This window comes from Platichthys flesus, chromosome 22 (genome assembly GCF_949316205.1).
Source record: "Platichthys flesus chromosome 22, fPlaFle2.1, whole genome shotgun sequence".
NCBI lineage: Eukaryota > Metazoa > Chordata > Actinopteri > Pleuronectiformes > Pleuronectidae > Platichthys > Platichthys flesus.
The window spans coordinates 5,622,058-5,642,428 of NC_084966.1; the positions used below are offsets into that span (position 1 = coordinate 5,622,058).

The 20,371-nt window shown below is 43.6% G+C and overlaps 1 protein-coding gene across 3 annotated transcripts in view; it reads right to left on the reverse strand.

Annotated features, from left to right (window-relative positions):
* appa (amyloid beta (A4) precursor protein a) overlaps positions 1-18,820 on the reverse strand; it is a 32,055-nt gene extending 13,235 nt beyond the window's left edge. For all 3 annotated transcript variants that reach the window (XM_062380485.1, XM_062380484.1, XM_062380483.1), the window contains exons 1-4: positions 18,623-18,820; positions 3,318-3,485; positions 344-473; positions 36-148 (exon numbers count right to left, since the gene is read on the reverse strand). In XM_062380485.1, the coding sequence (XP_062236469.1) occupies positions 36-148; positions 344-473; positions 3,318-3,485; positions 18,623-18,682 (471 nt within the window). In that variant the 5' untranslated portion in view covers positions 18,683-18,820. The remainder of the gene's footprint in view (positions 1-35; positions 149-343; positions 474-3,317; positions 3,486-18,622) is intronic.
* Between the last annotated feature and the right edge of the window lie 1,551 nt (positions 18,821-20,371).

Consider the following 20,371-nt stretch of genomic DNA (forward strand, 5'->3'; position numbering starts at 1 on the left):
GGTATGAAGGGGATTGTGAGGGTGGATGAACTCACCTCCTTGGCGACAGTGTGCCAGTGCAAGTGGCTCTCGCACTGGTCCATGCGCTCCTGGTGCAGGAACTTGCACTTGTCCGGGACGAGCAGGGCGTCGCTCACGAATTCTCCCACTGCAGCAGCAGCAACAACAACAACATCCAGATTTAGAAATTGTGCACAGGACAGACACATCTCAACCAAAACTAAAAAAGACTCAAAGTGAGCAGAGCTGACTATCCTGACTCCTTGGTTGCTATGGTAACACCACTTTCTAGAAATGGTTTCGCTGAAAAGTGTGAGTCAGTGAAATCTAATAATGGACTCACCCAGGCAGCGGTAGGGCACGACGATGTGCATGTGGCTGCGGCAATGCTTGCGTCCCTTCTTGCACCAGTTCTGGATGCTGATTGGCTGGTTGGCCTCTACCACATTGGTAATCTGGAGCTCCGGGTACACCTACAACGACAGGAATATACATTATATAATATAAAATGAGAGAATACAGGGTTATCCTCTTCATCCATCTTCCAAACCTTTTCAGCACCTACTCTACAGTGGGAACCGGAGATGGAATAAGTGTGGATTCGCCCTCTCTGTGTCCTACACACACTTTAAAATGTGCATGACCCATTTATCCTCCTACACTGCTCATTTATTTTGTATTTTTACCCATACATCGCTCTTCTTGCGGTCGTTTCTCTCTCAGAACCTCCTCTGCAACATTTTTGTTTCAAAACTCACCAACTCTGTTAGGGATACCCTTGCTGTCCACAATACTAAAGAGTTTTACAACTGAGAAAATGGCGAAGTTCTAGTTTGATCTTCTAGGATCTATTTTGTCTCGATGTAGCCTTTGCTGAATTGTCTTCGGCTCTTATCACTCAACCTCCAGTGTAGATATGCAACATGGATAATCAATTACAAACGTTTCTGACTGTTCTCTTTGCAAACAGCGCTTGTGCAATGTGTAAGATATGTTCATTTCTTCATTTTACATTGATACATCCCTCTCACCATCGCAGCTCCTTGTTCGGAGCCTCGCAGATCTTTCTGCAGGCCACCTTTGCTCTTGCTTTCAACAGAGACTGATTATTAATTTGGTGAAACATTCTGCGACCCTTTATCTACTCTTAACATTACCGCAGTGCTAGTCGATGCAGAATCTGCGTGGTAGATTCTGTGTTTACCTCTGTGTTCTCCTCAGCCATGCATGACATCTGCCTCAGCACAATATTCAACGTGTCCCTGTGCTGACTCCTCTCATCCGTCTCTACCACACCTCCTCTCTCCCTTCATGCTATAAAAAATAACTCCATCAAGTTCTTGGCTCCTTTGTATTCTTGCATTTGTCAAGCCGTGTTCCTCTGCTCGGCTTTGAGGGGGAAACGTTTCATGTTGTCTATTTTTCTAAGTTCAAATTCTGGGACCCGAGACAGATTGCTCTAAAGCATTTATTTGTCTTTGCAGGGTTTGTTATTTGTGGTAACACAGGGAGGATGAGCTAATGCTCGTTTGAGCTTGTCTTAAATGCTTTTCAGAGAAACTCAGAATGCATCACGTCCGCTTATCGGACAACTCCCTTTTAACACTCCTTTCTTACACAGTGCAGCGAGCGTCTACACTGCTACCAAATGAAATGCTGCAGTAAATGAAAAAGCAGTTAATCCATCGAACAGAGGCGTTCACTGTGTGCTGGTTGACCTGGTTAGCTTTCACCTAATAACAAACCAACCCGAGCTACTAACATCAGGTCATATGGGCATAAGCAGCTTGTTTACTGAGCAGAGTTCTGGCATTGTGTCATTCGGCCAAAGTGGAGGATTTTGGTTGAAAAAAAACAAATCTGTTTGCAGACCCTCATGGCGGACTGTGCTCTCAAAACCCAGCACGAACTAATATCTCAGTCTGCTCCTTTGTAGAGTAACGGACCACGGTTAATCTGTGATTTGCATGGATATGCCCCCCAGTTTAAACACTTAAATACAGTTTTTTAGGTAATAACTTAAATTTAAATCCTGAGATGTAGCTAAAACAAAGCAGTTGTGTGCTCATGTGAAACGCGCATGTTAAAATGAGATGACAATGAAAGTCATGGCGAAGAGAGGAGGGGAAGAATTGGAGAACCATGTATTGGCTCCCCGGGTGCACCAGCACAGAAGACCAGTGTTTCCCAGCAATATTGTTTTCGGGTCTGTGGCAGTATGCAGTTCGATTTCACATGCAACACAGACTGAGTGACAGGAAAAATATAAGTTCCGTCAGTGTGAGAGAACTGCATCGAATGCTGAGACCTGCAGGTACGCAGTATGAGGACTGACTGTCTACGTGGGTGGTAAAAACTATATGGACAAGCGAGCATGAGGCAAATGGCGCTGCAGACAGAACAGGGCACAACAATCACAGAGAGATATCTCACGTTGATCCGATAAATGAGACGATGCATGACTAAAAACCATGATCTGATTGTAATCATGAGTTTTGTGATTCCTTGTGTCTCTACTGCCTCTAATACTTTGTGTTTCACTGTATCATCTTGCAGCTGGTTCAGATAATAATAAGATAGAAATAATTCTGTACTGTCTTGTGTGGAACAACACACTTTAAGATTATTCTCACTTGCACAAACACTGCATAAAAACTGTAAATCCCCTAGAAAGGAAAATCTCACTTTGTGCAAACTCTCCTCTCTATAAAGACGCTACACTGCTACCTGCTCAATCACTGTTATTTTCTCAGAGAGTGTCAGTTTAATGGCTTAAGTGTAAATCATCCGACCCAAAACTCCAACTTAAATGGCACGACTGTAAACATTTATCATCCAGGATTATTTCTCGCTCAAACCTAAATAAACACGGGGTAATTACTGTTTAAGAAATCCATATATCAACAGGCACGCAGCTAAATTAGAGCCATCTTCAAGCTGTGAAGCCGTAACAAATTAGGATGATTGATGAGGAAGATTGGTCTGGGGAGGAAACGACACCTCTTACTCCCACAGCAACCACAGACAAAACATTTCACCTTCACGATAATATCAATTCAGAAACAACCCTGACATTCAATATCTATATTCCCCACCTTAACTACACCACACCCAGCTGCTGCTTGTTACATTACAGACACTTAAGATTCATATCAGCTTTAAAACGGTGTTATATCGGCGTTAATTGATTCAGGGGGGGAAATAAACAGTTTTACATAAGGAACAGAAGGTAAGCAGCTTCTGTTGCATCTCTCACACACCCAGTCACACACACACACACACACACACACAAACACACACACACACACACAGCTTACCTCCTGGCAGTACTGCAGGATGCCCTCCTTGGTTCCGATGCAGCTCTTGGTGCCTGAGGGGTCCGGCTCCCACTTGCCGCTCTGCACGTTGATGTGCATGTTGAGTTTACCGCAAAACATGGCCACCTGGGGCTCTGCCAACAGACCCATGGAAACATCTGTAGGCACCTAGAGGTGGGTGGGTGGGGGGGAGACGGATACAAAAAAAAAAGGAGAGAGAGAGAGAGATTTAATGAGAATTACCACTCATGTTAAACTTCTTGAGCACTTGCACTGAAAAAAAACGCAAGATGGATGCAATTAAATTGTATTGCTCGGATAAAGGGGGGTGAGAGGAGAGGAAAGGAGATTAACATGTTAGATGAAAAGTAAGATGAGGTGAGCGAGACCGAGAGAGAGAGAGAGAGAGAGAGAACGGATAGAGGAGGAGGAAAGCCACAGACGAGGAACTGGGTTGGATTTCTGTGTTCTTAAAAAACTCTTAGTCATGGCACTGCGAGCACCGTACTAAATGCCTCTTTGCGACTGTGTGTTCGAGCAAAACGATCCCGCCGGAAAAAGGATGGAGACGGAACAAAGGATGGACACGAAAAATCAATAACGTCAGAGGAATAAATTGCCTCAAACAACCGGCCTGAAGCAATCCACCCGCTGGGTTCTGTGATGCACACACACACAAACACATCCAATCCCCTGCTCTGCTGCTTATATGGGAACAGCGGGTGTACATCTCTGTGCCCATGCCCAAGTTTTTACAGGACACTATAGTGTTTATATAACCCTCTGTTGGTTTGTTTTCGGTTTGTTTCTCTCCATTAGCGCTGCACATCCTGCGCATAAGAGCAGGTTGGCTGCAGGCACAGGGAGTGTGCGCGAGCGAACGTGTGTGTGAGTCCCACATCGGCATGAATGTATTAATTTTTGTGTTAATTTATGATCCCGTGCGTTGGTATGTGTGTGTATCTGCATGAATTCTGAGGTTTTTGTGCCTGAAGTTCTGAAGTTCCGCCAGGAGAAGAGGTGCAGACAAACCAGTGAGTGTCTGCATTGTACTGGCAAATGTGCTCGAACAAAATGGGAGGGAATACGAAGGGGGGAGAAAAAAAGACAGGGAGACAGAGGGAGGGAGGAGAGGGAGTGTTGCCATTGTGTGCTGCCTAATCGTGTTAATGGTTTTCAAGGCCCTGGCAGGCGCACAAATGCTGTTTTGTGAGATGGATAGCATATTCCTTCCTCCAGACTTGATTTTTCTTCAAGCAGCCGGGGGCATAAAGTCCTTGTCCAACAAACGAGAAAAGCTGATGGGGCGATCAATTCGGATTAAATTTGAAGCTGAAAACCAAAATGTTTGGGTCGATTTTACAGCCATGTTTCTAGTGCATCGGCGGGAAGATGGACTTTATCAGCTTGCATTATATTCCATTTACCAACACTGACATTTGGCAGAAGAATGAGTCGGTCCTCGCTGCCGCTGTTTCCATCTACACTTGACTGAAACCGGCCTAGGCAGAGGAGAAAGCTCGCCGGGCTACACAAGCATGAGGTGAATGCAATCAGACTTACACCTGTACAATGTAATGTCATCCAAAGCTATTGTGCAACAGGAAATTAACATTTGTTGAGCTTGTAATGATCCGTTTGAGGCTGTGGAGGGGACGCATTATAATTCAGATGTGGTAGTTTTGTTGAGTAGTGCTGTTTTATTGGTTTGCAATATATTTAAGTGTGTGGATAAGATTTTAAAAGCCCCCAGAGGTGAACGGATAAGTGTTGTTGCAATTAATCAGACCCACAAACACAAAAAAACAAAGATGTCTATTGTCTACTTAGAAAAAGAGCTTTTGGCGTTGAGGGCCGACTCCGTGTGTCCGTGTATAGTAAACAAAAAACATGCATTAATATGTCACGTCCTGCCTCCTGCTGCTCTACTCGGATACCCCCCCCTCCACTCAACGGTTCCACACATTTTTGTTGTTGTTGTGAACACGTCTGACGTGGACAATCACCTGCTGCGTACTTCATATGTGAAAAGTTAAACTCCTGAAATCGTACGAACCCAATTTTCCACAGTAGAAAAAAGGCTTTACAGAGTCACACTTAGGACGGATATCAAATCGGTTTTTATACGCCTTCATTTAATCACTTAATCCAGCACTTTAATTAGTCCTGACCTGTTTTTATCATCTGTGCTTTTAGACGGTTTCTTTACAATGTTTTGCCCCTTTTAACCTTTTTATGCTTCATATCTGTATTTTTATGCTTCTTTTATTTCAGTGAAGCACATTGAATGACCTCTGTGGATAATAACACATGATACAAATTAATTTCCCTTACATTACATAAGTGAACACCAAGCTGCATTAGGTAATAACTTTAGAACTGTACCAATGTGATATCTTTAATTATAAACGCAATACAAACAAAACAAGGTCAAAGTCTTTACCTGAAGTGTAGATAAACAGGGCAGGGACAGCTATGTGATTGGCTGTTGCTTTGGTCTGAATGAGAGGACAATCACATAACTAGCTCTGTCCTGTTTTTGGCCCTGCTAAAAAAGTGCTTCAATAGAATACACACATTGTAGAAATAAATAAACTTTCTGTATTATTGAGCTGAGTTATGATTTCACCAATTAACAACAAATATTCTTAATGTCTTATTTGTAAATCGCATGTTGAAACATTATGGTCTCCACAATAAACAGTTATAATACATAGTAGGAGATATAACTATCAGCATTTCCTGCCTTCTACTGGTATTGTAGCCACCAAGTTATTCAGAGAATGTGAGAGTTCATCTTCATATTTTCTGTGTCAAGTTGATTTAATAACAAACTGTACTCTAACCAGAATGAATGATTTACAGCCTGTGAATTCATAAACCACCCGACCATAAATAACTCAGCAAATATGTGACGGGTTTATCGATTCATAGGAACTTTGACAAAGTTAAAACCACAGCGATCCATGCAGCTCCGCCCTAGATTTCAGGGAAATATAATTAGATCTGCTAATGGTTCGATTTTGCCATATTCTCATGAAACATTGATGCAACAGCAGCTATTTTTTATTTAATTTTAAAACGGTCAAAAAGTAGTAAGGAGTTCTTGGGAGTTCGGCAGTACTCTCTGGTTAAAACATTACACACACACACACACACACACACAAAGATCAGGTTTCACTCTCATGGGTCAAATATGCATCAGCAATGTTCACACCCCTAACAGGTCAACGGGATGGGCCGCGAGCTGTAGTAGAACGGAAATCAGTAAATCCCTCACCCTTCCACACACACACACTGACAAATTAGGGTGTAAAATCCCCTCTTGCCCCCAGCACATGCCGACTTAACACTGGTGGCCATCGGTCTCGACACAGAGCACCAGATGGGGTTATTTGGGGCTGTGACGCTCAATTCCCACACTGCCATCTCTGTGTGAGCAGTGCTATCGGGCATAGATCAAATCCCGCACCACTCATTAATAGTACAACCCAAGGCAGGCCGAGAGCAGAAAGTTTTCAAATAATCTTTAAAAAGTCGCTCTGCATGGCGTGCTATCTTTTAATTAACTCACTTTCTGGGTGCCCAGTTTTATTCTGACCTTATCTGCCCACCCTGTGGCCTCTCCCTGTCGCTTTCTGAAAGAGATAAACCCACTTCCTCCCTGCTGGAGGCATAGGTACGCAAATCTGCTCCAGTGGCTCTCTGACATTCAAATTCTTTGTGTCATCCTCTTTTGGCTGGCAAATCATATCCTCGCCCATCACACACTCTTCTACTTCCTGCCTCTCTGCCGCTATCTGTTCACCAGGTTGTCTTGTAGCCAAGGAAGGGAGGAGGAGGAGGCGACGAGTGACCAAGTCTTCGGAGTCAGATTTATAAGCTTATAAATCTGACTCCCAGGATGGTGGCAAAGGCATGAGGCATGAGCAGGAGGAGAAAGTGAGAGAAAAGAACAATAACCACAATGGCGAGGAGGCATGGAGAGATCGGAGGACAGATGAATTGGACAATAAGCCTTCGGGGCGCGAGCAGAAGGTCAAGCACTCTGTAAAACAGAAAAAGGATGGGGGGATGAAGGGCCAGAGATGGAGAAAATCTGAAGAAAATCAGGGAAGGCTTAATGGAGAAAAGATGAGTAATTCTGGTGTCGGAGAGAGGCAGCTCAGAGAAGAAGGGTGTGTGCGTCTTCTTTAGGCAAAGTTCAACGTGGGTTAAGCGAAAATTCTAAAAAGATCCTCCTGACAAACAGAAACACCTCTGTTTATACTGCGCACAGAAATAATCTCTACCCTTCTTCATCTTTTATCTTTTACAATTTTTCATTTTCCAAATACTCCCAAAAAGAACAGATAAGAAACTGGAGACTAAAAAGGTTAAGTGCAACGCAGCTAGAATCTACCCTGAGCGAGCAACAGATGGACCGAAAAAAGGCAGACTAACAAATGGCGGAAAAACACCAGCAGCAAATGTATGTTACAGAGGGAGAAACCAGGCTGTGTGTATGTGTGTGTGTCTTTATCCCATCTCAGCCATAGTTCACTGTCCTGCCGCTTGGCCCGGCCAGCCGGTCGTCCTGCAGGGGAGGGAGCAGTAATCTGGGCACTGAGGATTAGGACGGCAGCCTGGTCAGGAGAAATATCCCCCTTTGCTCTAAATCTGGCATGATAGCCATCGCGGTCAACAGCAGGGAATAAGCCAGAGGAGCGGATGCTAATGCTGTAGAAGATTGACCCCGAGAAGATAGTTCAATTAAAGTCAGCAGACACCCGGCTCGCATGTTGCTCGGCGTGCGACGTCTCCCAGAATAAATGAAGCCAGTCGTGCCTCAGGAGCCGCAGCAGGGTGAAGCTGCAGCTCGCCAAAATCCAGTCAGTCACAGCAAGAAAACACAGACGGAAACTCCAGCGCCTGCTGACCCATACAGGACCACGGAATTAAGTTGCACACGCAGCCCTTGTCCAGATTGTTAAAGCTTGGCATACACTGTTGGTTCATGGACCATAAAAAGCAATGACGCCGTAATGATTTAAGGAGGAAATGGAGTTTGTTTTGCCCCAAGGGAGATGCATATAAGACACACAAGAACACAAACAGAGCCGAGCGACAATCTCATAATGCAACGCAATAACACACAAGTTTGCAGCAGTAAAGCGATTGAAGTGAGATTATGTGCTGCTGCAATTTCGATAAAGTGGTTTCCTGCTCCAAGATGGTTCATGAAGAGGACGGCGCGCTCGCTGCAGCCGTTTGCCTGATCCGTCCTCTGTGTGCGTTTGTGTGTGTGAGTGATCTTGTTACGTCGCTATTCAAATCACACGCCTCCTCTCGGACAGGTGACCCATTTTCACAGATGGAATCACTGCTCAATCGCTGTACCTCTGATATCACAAGTTCTGCCTGAAAGGTTCATTCCTCACAGATTCGGTCTTGTTGGGATCCCATGTGGGATAAATTAGAGCTGGAATGAGCTGTCCATTCATTGATTATAAAACCTATTTCCGGGATACTATTTAATATAAAGTGATAGGAATAAAGCTCACGTTGTAAAGAATAAATTATGAATCTATGTCTGAATCACCTCTTCTGACTTTCTCGACTGTGGCGGAACACATAAATTAGGTGCAACCTCGACTCTCCGAGGAACGAGCATCGTCATCAATCCACGCAGCTGCACGGCTCTCCACTTGTGTGTGACTCTCAAAGACATAATAACTCTTCTCTCCCTGCAAATTGCCCAACCACTCCCCATCTCAAAGTGATTGTGTAAAATGCAGTGATATGTGTGAGCGAGGCTGGTCCGTTCAGAGATGTGATCAGCAGCACTAAAAACGCAGGGAGAGGTTTATTACCAATTACTTGTAAATGGAGGGGGATGTCAGAACAAGAATTACTACATCACACACACCCTGCAAGTACATACATGAACACACACCCACACACACGCCTCATGTATCTTCTCAGTCACAGAGGCAGAGAAACGGACTGAATGTATTCCTGACACAAACACAAAACACACACACACACACACACACAGACAATCTTTGAAGTGCCCCTGTGGGTGCTGGTCCTGCGGTGCTATTAATTGTACAGTCTTATCTGAGTGGCCCAGGCCTGCCATGGGAAGTTGGGTAAAGGCTGGGGGGGGGGGGGGGGGGGTGGTGGTGCCTTAGATCAGCTCTCATCCCCAGGGGGAAACTCCCTGGAGAGCAAGATGTGTCGCAAGAGCTACACACACGCACACGCACTCTCTCTCTCTCTGGAGGACACATCTCTCACAGGGATCTTCGGCTGTGTCCAAACCAGGAGCTTTAACAAGACAAGGCGTTATTGTCCTGGCTGGAACATACTGTATCACACGCAAGACCACGTCACCCGAGTGTTGCAGATGGTTCACAATGGCCGAGACACACAATCGACGCGGGGACAGGAAAGAAAAGGAAAGTCCTGCGAGTGCTACACAGTGCAAAGAATAAGAGCTTCATCGTGCAAAGAATAAGAGCTTCATCGTGCTCTCCTCGGCAGCCTGTAGATGTTAACGAATGGGATAATGCGTTACGTGATACAGTAATCTTAGGCTGCTTACCATTGGGCCATTCATCAATCAGTTGTGGTGGAATCGAGCTGACGTACGAGTGAGTGCGAGTTGTTTACGAGGTGCACGGCTGTGGGAATTTGTGTGCTTAGCTTGAGAGGATGTGCTACGGCAGAATTGGATAAGGCTGGCGAGGGGACAAGAGATGCTCAACACTCTTGCACGTGCACGCTGTATAAGCAGGCGTTACTTAAAACTCTTAAATCGTCTTTGACTGGACCTTGGCCTCGTCTACAACACTGCAGATATTTTTTGAATGGATATTTTTCCCCAGTTTCCACACGACCTTCTTTCTACAAAATATCTGTTGTATATATTTATATGTTGTAGTTCTTCTGGTGCCTGCTCGTTTCCCACATGCCAAAACAAAATGTTTGAAAAGAGGCCAAAACACAGAGGAACTAGTGTAACCTGGGCGTTAGTGTGTGTGCAGCGCTATCCCACTCTGTTGTGTGTGTAATATTATCTGCACTGGATGTTTGGGAAGCAGATCCAGTGGGTATAGGGTGATTCCCTGATTACAGGCCAGCCAGACCCTCTTGCCTTCCCCTAACACTCCCAGCCAGCCAGAAGTTCAATTACAGACCAGAATATAAACACCAGACAGAATGTCTTCTTTACAAAAACCTTTTTTTTTTAAGTTCTGGGGCAAAACAGAAGCTCTGGCTCATCCTCTAAAGCGGCGACAGTTGTGGCTGCGGTGAATCAGGTTATGATGAAACCCGAGCACCTCGAGAGGCGCCGCATCGACTTCATTCAGGCGTTTCTTAAATCAATAGATCCAAGTCGCTCTGGGATCAATATTGATTTTCCTGACTTGTATGTGCTTAAAAGGTCAAACTGACAAAATGAAACGGTTCCTCCTTCACGCCGTCTCGTCAGTTTTCTCTCATCTTCACAAGTTCTCATTGCCTATGTCAGGAGAATATTTCAGTTTCATCCCCATTCATATTCAATGTGATTAAATCCTTGTGTCTGGTGGCTCCCCGGGAATTAGCATCTGAGACTAATCTGTTTAAAACTTGATCTAAAGGGTGTGAGAGGAGAAAGGAGGTCTCGACTGCTGCCGTCTTCATTTGCCAGGACGTGAAGGGGGGACTCGTGGTTGCCTCCATTACTATCACCCTGGATACGGAGGCTGCTCTCGTCCCCTGGAGACCCGCCTGTCATAAACCTCCCTGTGTCATCGCTGTGGCAACCTGAGGCAACACCATTACCCAAGTCATCTGGGAGAAGGAATTTCATCATCTGGTTAGTGTGTGTGTATATGTGCGTGTGTGTGTGCTCTGCTCGTACAGCTGACAGTGCACCTATAAAAATTCACCCAGTGCAACGGTCGACTCGTTCTGCACCAGCATGCTAACATGGCTCTGACTTCACTGGTATCCATAACTCTGCAGTCGACCACCAGCATACACAGATGGAGCTGTGATCACCTATGCACAGACATACACACACACACTCAAGGACTGAAGGTACACTCCCCAGTCACACCCTGAACTGGGGGCTACTTATATCTGAAATTATGCAAATCTCGTCGTAATCTCTCCCAAAAATTTGTTAACAAGGATCGGTTTGTGCCCAAAGTGAAAGATGAATCGACGTCCTGCATCATTAAAACCAGTGGCGGCTGCGTGCTGCAGACAGGGATCTCCACCTTTCTGTAATAATGACCCATCTTCAGATTCCAGACTCTAAATATCCCATTAAAGTCCAGCATTAATGTGCTTGGATTAAAACAGCATCGTCTTATCACAGCTGGATTCCATCAAGCCAAGCTTTCCATGATTTCTGTGTCAGTCGCTGGAAAAACACAAAAATACATGCTTTTCCTAAAGTGTTTCTTCAGCAGCAATTTAAGAACAGGCACTGATTAATCTGAGTGCAACAATTTTCTTCGCCGATTTCACTCAAACGATGTTGAAATTAACCAGAAGCCCAGTAACCATGTTTACTGCTGCAAAGAAAACTGCCTCATGGCTGATTGTGAGTTGAGGTCATCCCTCATCAGAGTTGTTATAACAAGTCGTTTGTGAATCAGGGCCCTGGGGCTGATGGGTGTGTGTAACTGGAATCATCATTAGTTGTTATACGAGCAACGACCTCCACACACGATAAACACAATCACCAGCGGAACGTTCCTATCGCGAAAGGAATCCTGTTTCTCCCTCCTTCGACTTTAATTTAATTATATGTTAAATGGCTGGAATTAAAACTCTTGATATAATACGGAGTGATGATGATTAATATCAGAGCGGCACGATGGGAAATCACAATTTTACAAATCCCAAATGGAATTTCCGCAAAGTCACTTCAAACATGAGGTTGTTTCCTGTACGCATATTATACTGCATCGCTTCTGTCGAACAAACACAGGAAGTCTTCTATTATTGTGAAGACCAAACAGGAAAAGGAGACAGAAATAGCAGGAGACAGTCAGGAGCACTCGGAAATCTCTGGTCTCGTTTGCAGCCTGCCGACACCACACGTGCTACACGCACACACACAGATTTTGGCATTTCCGACAAGCAGTGCAATTTCACACTCCGAGAGGACTTGTCACCCACAACTGATGGAGTGTCGCCCGACTCAAAAGAGGTACTAGTTTCATAAACCCCCTGAACTGTGAATCTCAAGCCGAGGGCAGGAAGCACATCAGTAACATACTGAACGGACGGCACTGCCTTTCAGGGAAAAGAAAAAACAAGCAAGAGTGAGAAATTCTTCTAATGGGTCTGAGGAGGGTGAGAAGGACGACGGCAATAACACACAGCGGCCCTAATTATAGTCCAAGTACCGGTCACCAGGGGACGACTCCACTGTGCTATGGCAACCCTGAACACCTGGGAGGACGGGTGCAGACACTGGAAAAGAAGAGAGAGGGGACGAGGGGATGAGATCATTTCTGCGAGCGGAGGAATAGAACCTTGGAAAAACAAAGACCACCGTGGGTATTTTGGAGTTTATAGAGGTGGCGATAATTCACTTCTCCTCCGTCTTTAAAATAATGAGTCAGCAACCTTCACGAAAATCAAAGATGCGCTGAGGCGTGAATTCGGAGTACCTTCATCCATAAATATGTCTTTTTATATAAAAAAAATGAAGAGTGTTGAAAAACTGGAGGAAAGAGAGCTCTCCTTTGTGGTTCGAGGAAATAAAGAGTTGGGGAAAGATTGTGTTTGTGAACAGCTTGGGTTTGTCGTATCCAAGTGTGGAGATGCAATAAATGTTTCACTAAATACATGTGACATTTTCTCTTCATTTTAAAATTCAGTTAATAAACCTGTGAATATTTGACTTAATTTATTCTATCACACTTTTTTGATACGTAGGTGTGATGGACAGATACTATATGACTTTATATCTCTACAGATAGATAGATAGATTACTTTATTCATCCCCGAAGGGAAATTAAGTAGAATAAAGCTGGGATGTTGTGACGATACTCTCTGGATCTGAGCCACAACACTACCAGAACACTCTAGAGAGATCATTTTCCTGCTGTATCCTCTCATGGGCTTCCAGAAAATGTATGAAGCAACTGATTCATTCTCCTCTGTACATTTTCAGGAGATGGATTTTCAAACCCATTTTGCAGCAGGACAGTAGCACCAGATGTGTCGTATGCCGCCGGCTTCCAGGAAGTATCTCTACACTGAGTCTTTTAATGATTCGGATCCAGAGTAAATGTCAAACTACCCTTCCTGGCACAAAGCTGAGAGTGGGCTCCTCTCCATTTTAACAAGAGCCTCACAAGAGAGGTGAGCACAGAAACTGATGGTACACTAGAAGGCAATTCCATGGTTAGAACTTGATTGTATAAGCCTGTAATGGCCAGTGGGAAATCAGTCTCACCCACACACATACAGGACAACACACCATGCCAGTGACACATGCCACTTATAATGTAGATGTGCCAAAAAAAGAAATGCTGCATTGATGCCTTGCTAAGCTGCTGCAGAAACATGCTCTCAGATGGAGGTTGTGTGTGTCTGGAGCTTCCTCACTGATGAAGTGAAAGCTGGATGAACTCAATGCTGCTGAGTAATTTGCGTGGATCAGGGCGACTTGTTTCCCGTCCGATTATTCAGATTCTGTATCAACGCCTGCTTACTCAGCAGCGGTGACGCGAGGAGCGTCTTCGGTGGCGCACTGCTGATATTTACCGTCTGAAACAAGAGTGTGGTGGTGATGAATGGTGCTGCCTGGTGGGAGAGTCGCTCTAATGTGAGGAGTGGGAGGGAGAGTGTTGTGTTGCCTGAAGACGAGCAGGTAATAAAGCTGGGGTTGTGTTTCCACGTTTGCTCCCATTACTGGTAATTATGAATAAAGAGGACGATGTGAGAAAGATGGAGAGGAGGGTTTTCAACTGGACGACTGACTTACAAGCCCTCAGAGAAACATAATGTCTTTACAACGAAGATGGCACCTAATCTGATGTCATCACGTAGAGCCTCGCCATTTTCTGTACAAACCCGAGAGAAAACTAGCCGGGCCACACCCCAGACTGATATGCCTTCTGTTTTTTGTGTAGGAACCCGATCCGAGCCCGTTATCATCAAAATGTTTTGTCCGAACCCAAGGTCCACTAATACCTGCAGAACTTCCTCACCGACCAGCATGCTGCCTGCAGTTGAGTGGGAAAGTGCAGCTACATCGCTGTCAACAACATGTCTAGTCACCCGATTTCTTCTGATACTATTAGATGCTTGTTTGATCTATAAGAGCTATCACATATTCATAGTGTTTCATTCAGAATGCAGGTTGCACTGCACAAAGGAGGCCTTTGAGCTCCACACCGGTCTGTTACCTCTGGAATCAGTCCGAACAAATTCCTACGATGCAATGAAAACCACTTTTCAGTGGGAAAACATGACCTCACAACGGAGGCTTGGGACTGTGAGAATAATGAAAGAAATGACCAAAGTTAGGATGCAAAGAAGAGGCAAAGATTGACATTTAAAAGTGTTCATAAACAGCTGATTCACACCACGTCAGTTGGCCAGAGAAGCGACAGACAGGCAGCTCCGAAACACAGCCAGGACATCAGCATCCTCCCATTTCGAAGCACTGGTACAATAGAAACAACAGTATCAAAAGGTCAGGAATTCTTTTCTCTGGGACAGACAGAGGGGTATGCAGTGGGGACATTAATTGGGGGCGCTGCAGTGTCATTGTTGTTGTTGACACAACCAGGATGGACAGTGTGCGCCAGTCAGACGAGGAATTTTTATAGGCAATCTTTGCAACATCAGTTGGACATGAGGGATTAAAAAACAAATCATTATGAAGAGGACATCCTGTCCTGAAGCATGACAATATTCTGTATTTACCAAGAGACAACCACAGACAGAGCAGGACAAACTAGTCATCATGATTCATTTTGTTTTCAAGTCAAGGATTAATTATTTGAAAAATTCCCATGTAATCTTTAAAAAGAACAAAAATATGTTTCTATCTGAAACCAGCAAAATGGGCAGTTTTCATGTTTTAAAATGCCATATTATATATATATATATATATATATATATAATAGTCTTTTTTGTCAACTGACTGCAATTTATGACAATATTCTGTATGGTTTATTTCACAGATTATTTTATTATGAACTGAGAAATCATTTGCTCTATTAAAAGAAAGCAGGTGTGCAAACAAGTTCCCATTACATATTCCCAGATTCCAAACGGCATATTTTTGTCAAACCAACTGGAAAAATCCAAACGTTTTCAATTTACTATCCAAGAAACCAGTAAATATTAATATAGTCGACCCTAGAACCATTGATTTTTGTCCTTTATATCAGTAAAATAATTGCCTCTGCTTCTCCGTCAAGCCACTAATTATTTATCGAGTTTTCACTTTGTCGGGGACTATGCACAAACTTCAGTCTGTCTGTGGAGGTTGTTGAGAGGCAAATGACAAGCCAAAGTAAAAGTGAGGCTGGGGAAAGAAGTTGCAATAAAAAGCAATCAGAGATATACGAGTGTCGGGGTTCTCCTTCCATAAATCTGAACTGCGGCGTGAGCAGCAGAGAAGGTGCCAGAGAGAGAAAGGAACACTGGCAGTGCCAACAGGCATAATGGCATTAGGGCCCCGCTAATAAGGGGAGAAGGCTGGTCCGCCCTAGGCTGAAAAACTGCAGTATGCACACAAACAGACTGCTTGCACCCGTCCAAGGGCCATTTCCCAAGGATTTACAAACACACAAAGGCTGGCATCCAACTCCCACGCTCCACACCACGGCCTGCGTGTTCAAGGGCGGGCCCATCAGGAAAAGCAGCTTCCCGAGTTGTGTGTTTAGAAGTGTGTGTGTGTGTGTGTGTGTATTCATGGGGCGGTAATGAAGGCTATCAACAAGCCCAAACAAGATCAAAAACTTGCAACATCTAATTTTCGAGTCTGATTTAATCTCGCAGATATCATCCCAAATATTTTAAACAACTTCTTCGACCGCATTTCATCACTCGAACCTCTGATAATGTAAACGCAGGACTCAAAGGGGGAAGATTGACTTAAGCAAAGTAAGCAACGGATTGTGAACAAAGCAAGCGGTTTGCTTGATGAGGAGCCCACACTGTTCATTACGACTGAACTGATTATAGGCTGCTAGCAGGAAAAAATGAAGGTCAGCTCACCCCACATTTCACCTGCTACATCTGACTGAAGCAAAATTCAAAACAAGAGGCCAAAACGGAGGAGAGTTACCTCAGTTTGTCCCCATTGTTCAGTTTTATAAAACCCCTTTAAGCTATAATCGTTTGAGCAAGAGATCATAAAGACAATATCCGAGGTCCGGCTCTCAAACAATGTGGCTACTGGTGGCCACAGGAATGTTTAATCCATCTCCTGACACTGTAAATAATATCCAGCTACAGCAAGGTGGAATGAGCAGTTTTAAAATAGCTCAGCGGGTCGCCATGTCGATAGACTCGTCTGTTTGTAGAGCATTCTGGGATTTCCGTCTACCACTTTGTTTTTAGGGAGGGGGGGGGGGGGGTCTTGAATACACTGCGGTTTAAGGGGTTAGACAGCCACAACCCCAATATCACACAGATAAATGGGACAACCCTTTATGACCACGAGAGAAAACGAAGGGTAAGGGCCAAGTGGTGAATTGGGACGGGCCCTAAAGCTTAATTGGATCACGGAATTAATAAAATTACATAACGATAATAAGGATGATGGGACAGTTTTTACGAGTTGTCGCTGGAAAATGGTTGAAATTGAAGAAAAGTGTTTGGGAGTTTTCACATTAATAGAATAGGATCAAATAGAAAAAAACCATGTTGAAAAATACAGATACGTTTTCTTGCACAGTGCATGTTCACAAAGAAACACACGAGCCTTAAAACAAAAGCATGAGGGCTGATTATAAAAGAAACTAGATCCGCTGTCCACACATTATTAAAGCGAATCTGACATTCACACTGCGGCCGGTGTGACTCTGGATTGTAAAACGGATACGAAAGGATCACAGGAGGAAACAATGAGAGTCAAAAGCTCCAGGTTTTCCACGACCCCTCTGTAAATGCTGCAGTGCACCGCCGCCATCTTACTTCTCCATTCTCTCCCGTTTGACTGAAATATGAGGGAGAGCGTCCGTAATAATCCTGGATTCAAGCGGACGTTTCGGGTTCTATTGCCATTTTATAACGCTTGGATCAGAACATGGCGTCATCGCGAGAGAACAACGGACTTATTGTCGTTCCCCGAATAAAGAAAAACACGCCCACTCCCTCAAATCGAGCCCTCGGGATATGGAAAATAACACAATATTGTCCTTTATTCAACACGATCACAACAACAACACCAACAACGACATCATGGGTGGCGTTTAAGCAACATTTGCGCAGCGTGTTTCTCGCCATTTGTTGACGAACCGAACTTGTTTGTAACATATTTCGAACGACAGAAAAGCGACGTCTGTTTAAAACGCAAAGACACAACGTTAGATTGTAGCAACAGATTGAGAAAATGGAGTCAGACGTTGTTTCTATTGTTGCATAGTGTCGATAAATCAGCAGCTACAGGCTTTTAACCGGAGACAGGACGCGGACAGAGAGACAAGAAACTGCGTATTTGGATTGAATTACGCGTTATTTATCCTTATCCCGGGATAAATTGCGTATAGAGCTACTCTATATAAACGAACCAAATACATTTGTACCTTAATATTGTACTAAAAAAACGTTTATTCTCTGGTTAACAAATACCCGCGTTCACAATCAGTGCCAATCACTCACACTTCCGCTTGAAACCTTCACAGTTAAACGAGAAGCACACAAAAATGCTTAGTTTCTATTCCAACACACTTAATATAATAACATGTGCAAAACACAACCTGTTAGCATTAGCATAAATATCTAATTTTGCTATTACATGCGTCATTTTGATACAAAAATCGTTATTTAACTGAATTTGCTGCAATGCAAATTCGCACAGAACAAGCCGATAAATACGTCAAACGCCATGCGCAATTTGTATTATTTGTTAAGTACAATTTAATGGTGATTCTATATGATATTGACAGCCCAGGTTTTTAATGATCTGACGCTAAAACATATTCCGTGCCTGTGTCCTGAAAGGGACAGGCGCTCCGCTTCCGGTGCAGCAGCAGCTAACAGTAGCTAGCTTCACCGGGCTGACAGCAACAATATGGTGGAGAACGCTGAAATCCTGCAACAAGCTCCCGGGCGAGGTGTTTCCTTACCTCGGCAGCCGGGGCCGTGGCCACCACGGTCAGCAGCAGCAGAGCGACTCGGTCCCACATGTTGGTCCGCGGACACGGCGCTCCTGCGGGCAGTGTTTCGCCGAGCGGTGTGAGGTTAGCGTCGGGGCGGAGGAGCGGAGCGCGTGTGTGTGTGTGCGTTCGGCGCCGGAGACTCACGATGTCTGGTGATGGAGAGAGAGAGCGAGGCTGCACAGCTGCTGGGAGCCGGGTCACCTGACTGCACTCACACAGGGAGAGGGAGGGAGGGAGGGAGAGGGAGATACACACATACAGAGGAGACACACACAAATACACAAAGAGAGAGAGACACAGACACATAGAGATAAACACATATACAGAGAGAGAGTGAGACACAAACACACAAATACACAAAGAGAGAGAGACATATACACACAGAGGGAGGGAGAGAGAGCGACAGACACACAAATACACAAAGAGAGAGACATAGACACATATACACACAGACACAACACACACCGAACTAGCACAGCCACACTATACTATATATCATTTTATACAATAATATTGCCTTTTGCACACTCTGTCTCCATATTCTTACACTCATAGTATATTATATTATCTATTGTATAGTCAAATACTTATATTTATACCTCTACTATATATCATATCACATTATATCATACTCTTTGTATATTCTTTGTATATATAAGTCTATATACACATATTTATACATGTGTACATTGTTATTATTATATTTACTATTTTTATTATATATACTGTTGCTGCCATTACTACTATATACTGCTATTACACTGGTTTAATTACTATCATATATAAATATATATTATGTTATATTATATGATATACTATATATACTGTACTATTTTTATATACTGTCTAACAATAACATTACCATCATATCATCAGTACTATTACCATCATCTTGCCACTGCACCTTATCTACCTATTTATCTTGTGTTTCTGTGTTTCTGTTTTTATTCTTTCTACCTACCTCAGTATTTTTATTTTATTCTATTGTGTTGTATTTTATTGTATTCAAATATACTGGCTGCTATGACTAAATTTCCCTTTGGGGATGAATAAAGTAATCTATCTATTTATCTTACAATTTGTAAATGTAATTAATCATATTTAATATTCATATATATATATATAAATATGTATTCATTCAAATAACACAAATTATCTCTAATTTAAAGTTATATAAACACAAATAGCTTTAATGAAAAAAAACTGTAATTTCTGTTTTTCAGTGTACACACACATTGTTGAATAAAGACTCTGCAAGTTCACCATAATAATAAAAAAGGTCTATTTTTATTGACGTCTTTAATTTACAACACAGCTGTAACACTTGAAATCATTTCACCCGACTCGTGATTCCAAAGTCCGTCATTCACAGTCCTCCACTGCTACAGGGCTTCTGGAGGAAGGCCAGAGAATCGGGAGAGGACTTTCTCCGGCCTGAGATGGTCTGCAGAAAGTCCAGAGGCTCCCACTCGGACGTTCACACACAGCTTCAAGCAGCTTCTCTCCTACACAACATCACAATTAACCTACGGCTGCATTTCAAATGAAGGCTTCACATTTGTCTCAAGTCCTGCAAAAGAATTTAACAAAATGTATATAGTGTTTCACATTCCATTTTTGGTTTAGACTGAGCACAATCTGACCCCAGTTCACCCCTCACATTGTTTCAAGTAAGATAATAACCCATGTCTGTGCCGTTAAGGTCAGTGTTGTTGT